The sequence below is a fragment of the Contarinia nasturtii genome, unplaced genomic scaffold, assembly GCF_009176525.2.
Source record: "Contarinia nasturtii isolate CC-2019 unplaced genomic scaffold, AAFC_CNas_1.1 Cnas_scaffold_5427, whole genome shotgun sequence".
Taxonomy (NCBI): Eukaryota; Metazoa; Arthropoda; class Insecta; order Diptera; family Cecidomyiidae; genus Contarinia; species Contarinia nasturtii.
This window is the reverse complement of record NW_022202699.1, coordinates 1-4423: the sequence shown is the minus strand read 5'-3', so window position 1 is coordinate 4423 and position 4423 is coordinate 1. Positions and strand designations below refer to the sequence as shown.

General features: G+C 32.9%; 1 protein-coding gene across 3 annotated transcripts; it reads right to left on the bottom strand.

Annotated features, from left to right (window-relative positions):
• Nucleotides 1–2377: 2377 nt before the first annotated feature.
• On the bottom strand, nucleotides 2378–3741 carry LOC116351418. 3 transcript variants are annotated; one of them, XM_031783514.1, is made up of 6 exons: nucleotides 3632–3741; nucleotides 3509–3569; nucleotides 3181–3446; nucleotides 2966–3116; nucleotides 2652–2888; nucleotides 2378–2586 (listed from the first exon to the last, which is right to left on the bottom strand). In XM_031783514.1, the coding sequence occupies exons 1-6, from the start codon at nucleotides 3716–3718 to the stop codon at nucleotides 2429–2431; spliced, it is 960 nt and encodes a 319-aa protein (XP_031639374.1). In that variant the 5' UTR covers nucleotides 3719–3741; the 3' UTR covers nucleotides 2378–2428. The 3 variants fall into 3 exon arrangements, with proteins under 3 accessions (XP_031639374.1, XP_031639375.1, XP_031639376.1); XM_031783515.1 differs by having other exon boundaries at nucleotides 2378–2571; XM_031783516.1 differs by having other exon boundaries at nucleotides 3017–3116.
• Between the last annotated feature and the right edge of the window lie 682 nt (nucleotides 3742–4423).

Genomic DNA, 4423 nt, shown 5'->3' with positions numbered 1-4423 from the left:
AATCGTACATCGTCCGTATACAAGCGCAAATCAAATCAAATCCAAAACACTTTTGGCGGTTTGTGAACGACAGAAGAAAAAGAAGCGACATTCCTGCTATTGTTGAATACAACAATGAAACAGCAAGCACCGAAACGTCGAAAGCAGAATTATTCGCTGATTTTTTCGAAAATCAATACACACAGAGCGATAATATCGATTTGGATCAATTGCTGAGTGAATGCAGTGATCTCTCGTTTGATATCGAAATCAATGAACACGATGTATTGAAGGCATTGCAATCGATAAATGTGAATAAAGGAGCCGGTCCTGACGGAATATCACCGAAACTACTGAAGAACTGTGCACAATCTTTGGCAAACCCGTTAACAGTGCTATTTCGGAAATCATTGTATCAAGGATGTGTTCCGTCAGCGTTGAAAAATTCCAGGATTGTACCAATATTCAAGTCTGGTAAAAAGAGCAACGCATCGAACTATCGGCCAATAGTGATAATACCAACAATAGCCAAACTATTCGAAATTGTTGTGTATAGTAAAATCGACACATTTGTACAAGCAAAAATCAACCACAATCAACATGGTTTCGTAAAAAGTCGATCAACCTCAACAAATTTATTGCAAATGGTAAATTTCACGATGGATTCAATGATCGAAAAATGTCAAACGGATGTGTTGTACACCGATTTCGAGAAGGCCTTCGATCGGGTCAACCACAAAAGAATGCTACAGAAACTGGTGAAATTTGGATTCGGCCGACGACTAGTCAAATGGTTCCATGGATATTTGACAGCCCGTACACAGTTTGTTGGAATCGGCGAAAGAAAGTCACGTACTTTCACTGTCACATCAGGAGTACCTGCGGGAAGTATTTTGGGACCATGTCTATTTATTATTTTTATTAACGACATTGTCGAAACCGTGTCAAATGCACTTGTCTTACTTTTTGCAGATGACTTGAAATTGATTCGAAAAATACAATCGCCCAGTGATGCCATTACTTTCCAAAACTCCATTGATCAGTTGAATGATTGGTGCACTGAAAACAGCCTATATCTGAATCTGAAGAAATGCTTTGTAATGACGTATTCAAAAGGTGGAAACACAATCGACTACATATATACGATCAACAACGGCCAACACACGTTTGAACGAATCAATTTACACAAGGATCTCGGCGTTATTTTCGACAAAAAACTAACGTTTGTCAACCACATCGATGCGATTACAGCTAGTGCACATGCGGCTATGGGATTCATAAAACGGACACTAAAAAATAAGTTCACGATCGAAACGGCGAAAATATTATATTGTGCACTTGTCAGATCAAAATTAGAATACGCGAGTATTGTATGGCAGCCATACCACCGTATACACTCAGATAGAATAGAATCAATTCAGAAAGACTTTGTGATATGGACATTAAGATTTGTTTACCAAAGAGACGAGAATTTTGTATTGCCACCGTATTATTTTAGATGTGATACTTTAAATATTCAACCGCTTTGGAGACGGCGTATAAATGCCTCTATATTTTTAATTTACGATCTCTTATTGGGTAGAATAGTATCGAGTTCACTTAGAGATAAGATTGTTTACACAAGACTTCAATATGACGTAAACCAAAGAAACTTAAGAAATACTGAACTTATTAGAGTAAGAACGTTTACAGCTGAATATGCACATAGTCAACCATTTTACGTGGCGTGTAGGAATTTTAATTTAATAAGAGAAACATTTTTGGAATCAGCATCGCGAAGCATTTTTAGAATTAGTATTGTTAAATTGGACAATTTGTTATTTAATATTCGGTAAAATAGACTAAGAAAAATTGTGTTATGAATAGTAATATACAATGGACACAGTCGATATCTGCTGCTCCGAAGTCGAAAAGACTGGCGGCTGGTATTCGATCGGGTAGTGTTTCATTGCAAATCATATTGTAAATAATTGTGATAAAATCAGTCTGTGATCAGACGGTGAATAAATAAATAAATAAATAAATAAATTTGGCTAATTCCACCGTGAGTTTTGAACATGTGAATTGAACGAAGTGTTTCGTTTGCTCACATGAGAACGTACCCTGCCAATTTAGGCGGGATCTGTTGCTGAGCCAAGTAGCCAATCGGTTCTTGACTCGTGAATATTCAATTGGTATGTATGGTTCTGGACCCTCTATTGCATCGTGATATAGCATAACAATTTTGATTGAATGTTTTTGTCATCAATTTTTCATTTAAGTTTTTATGCAATTGTTCATGTACACTTTACATCTCACGACAAATATACGATGAACTTCGCTAACAAAACAACATACATTTTTCATATAAAATTAATTGAATTTTATTAATTTTTTTTAAATTACAAACATACGCATAAATAGTTCAGATCATTTTCGGTGTCAACAATGTTCATCGTTTCTGAAGCGACTACGATTGAATATACTTTGTCTGTTTACAATAAGCTTCGGGTATTCGAAAATATTGCATAATATCCTCAAGCGTAAATTGGTTCACGAATGGAGGGCTGTTTTGAATGTTAAGTATTATATTATTCATATAAGAGAAGCGCACTATGGAAAGAAAAACTAAAATAAATATTTTGGAAATTTTCAGTACAAAATATTTGTCGACACTACTGATTTGTACTTACCATAAGAAAACCAGAGAAGTCCAAATACACACCCAAGTAACGAATCATGTTCTGGGTCCAATTTTACCATTTCGGGCAAGAGCAGCGGATAAGAAGTTAACGATATCATTTTCTTCACTATAAAAATAGATAATGATATGTCTGAGGACGAAACGTACATGATTTGATGTTCAGATTCACTGTGCATCCCAAACATTTCAGAAATGTAAGTAACTAAGCAACATGAATAAAGACTTACTGTTTAGAACAAATAAGAAAAATAATAGGTTAATATTGAAAAAATCTGAGAGATATTTGATAGCTGAATCACATACTAAAAACGATCTGGAAAAATTGGGAAAAAATTACAAAAAATTGGCGTGCACCTCGAAATGAAAGAAAGTTCATCCCAATAAAAATAATCCATGTCACATATAGGCCAAAACGCATTGATTTAACCAGATAAATGTACACATTAGTTTTAGACTAGAAATAAAAAGAATAATGAAGTAAATAATGAACAAAATTTGAATAAGTAAATGGGGTGTACCTTAAAAATGTGATGTTGAATTAAAAGAATGTGATTCAAACTGTTCGAAATAGTGGATGGGATGATTGAAATGAGCAATATGATTCGAAGTATGTAGTCTTCACGGTTTAATTTTACATCTTCAATCCATAAACCAATAAATATTAAATACCAATAAAAAGAACACACTTCGCATAATATCCACACCATAGCATGATACAATTTGTTAAACCAAGAGTTATGGAAGCAAGAATCGGGGTAAAATTTACTCAATGACAAAAGTATTGCTGAAATTAAAAAATCATATGTTTATATTTATATATAAATTTGTATTTATATTATACATTACTTGTAAAACAAAGAACGAAAAATATATCCAATCGAATCCTATCCGGAGTGTCTTGATTATTCTGGTGAAATAACACAAGCGATATTAAATTCTGAGATAATTTCAATTTAAGTATAAAATTACCAAATCCATATAAATCATCCTATAAAAGAACAGAGAGAAGTATAAATGAGAACCTTTAAGTGCATTTTCTCTTGATATTAGTTCCATTTTAATTATATCAAATAAATATATAATATTGTTTGACGTCTTTAAACAAAAAAACAAATGTTTTTGTGTACATCTGCCGGTCTATTCATGTAATGTTATAATAGATCCTTTTCATGACAGATCCTTTTTTTAATAGATGGCGCTTTATCTATTACAAGTTATCAACTGAAAAAAACTAATTCAAACATTTTCCTAAAATATAGAGAGATAATTTGGTGTCTCAAAAATAAGTTGATAATTATATTCAAGTATATTCGATTTTGGCCAAATTTATACGACTTAAAAGGACTAAAAACGATTAAAAACGAATTAATTTGACGAAATTTCTTGAAAAACATTCCCAGAAAATAGGTGAAATTCGATTTAATTTTCAACAAATCAGATGTTCACCTTTTTGGCCTTTTTCAAACAATGGCATATTTTGTACAAATTGCGATCAACAGAAGTGGTAGTTTACAACTACTACATTTTCTTTACTCAATATAGGTCATTTGTGAAGAAAAACGGTTACTGCCGCTGTGATTTTTGTTAGTTATATCAGATAAGTAAAAAACACTTCTTTGGAAGTTCTCACTGTGACGCATTACTGTAAATTTGGAAATGTTCTGATATAAATTCTCAGTGACACGTTCGTTCATGCATTTTAATTTTATCGATGATCGTATTCGTTCGTTGAATTTGGATGAAAGTCAAATGGCTGATGTT

Coding starts and splice junctions, on each gene's coding strand:
- LOC116351418 (XM_031783514.1), bottom strand. CDS start 3,718: ATGGAACTAATATCAAGAGAAAATGCACTTAAAGGTTCTCATTTATAC. Junction 2,889..2,965: donor ATTTTTCCAGATCGTTTTTA/GTATGTGATTCA, acceptor TGTTCTAAACAG/TAAGTCTTTATTCATGTTGC. Junction 2,587..2,651: donor ACTTCTCTGGTTTTCTTATG/GTAAGTACAAAT, acceptor TATTTATTTTAG/TTTTTCTTTCCATAGTGCGC.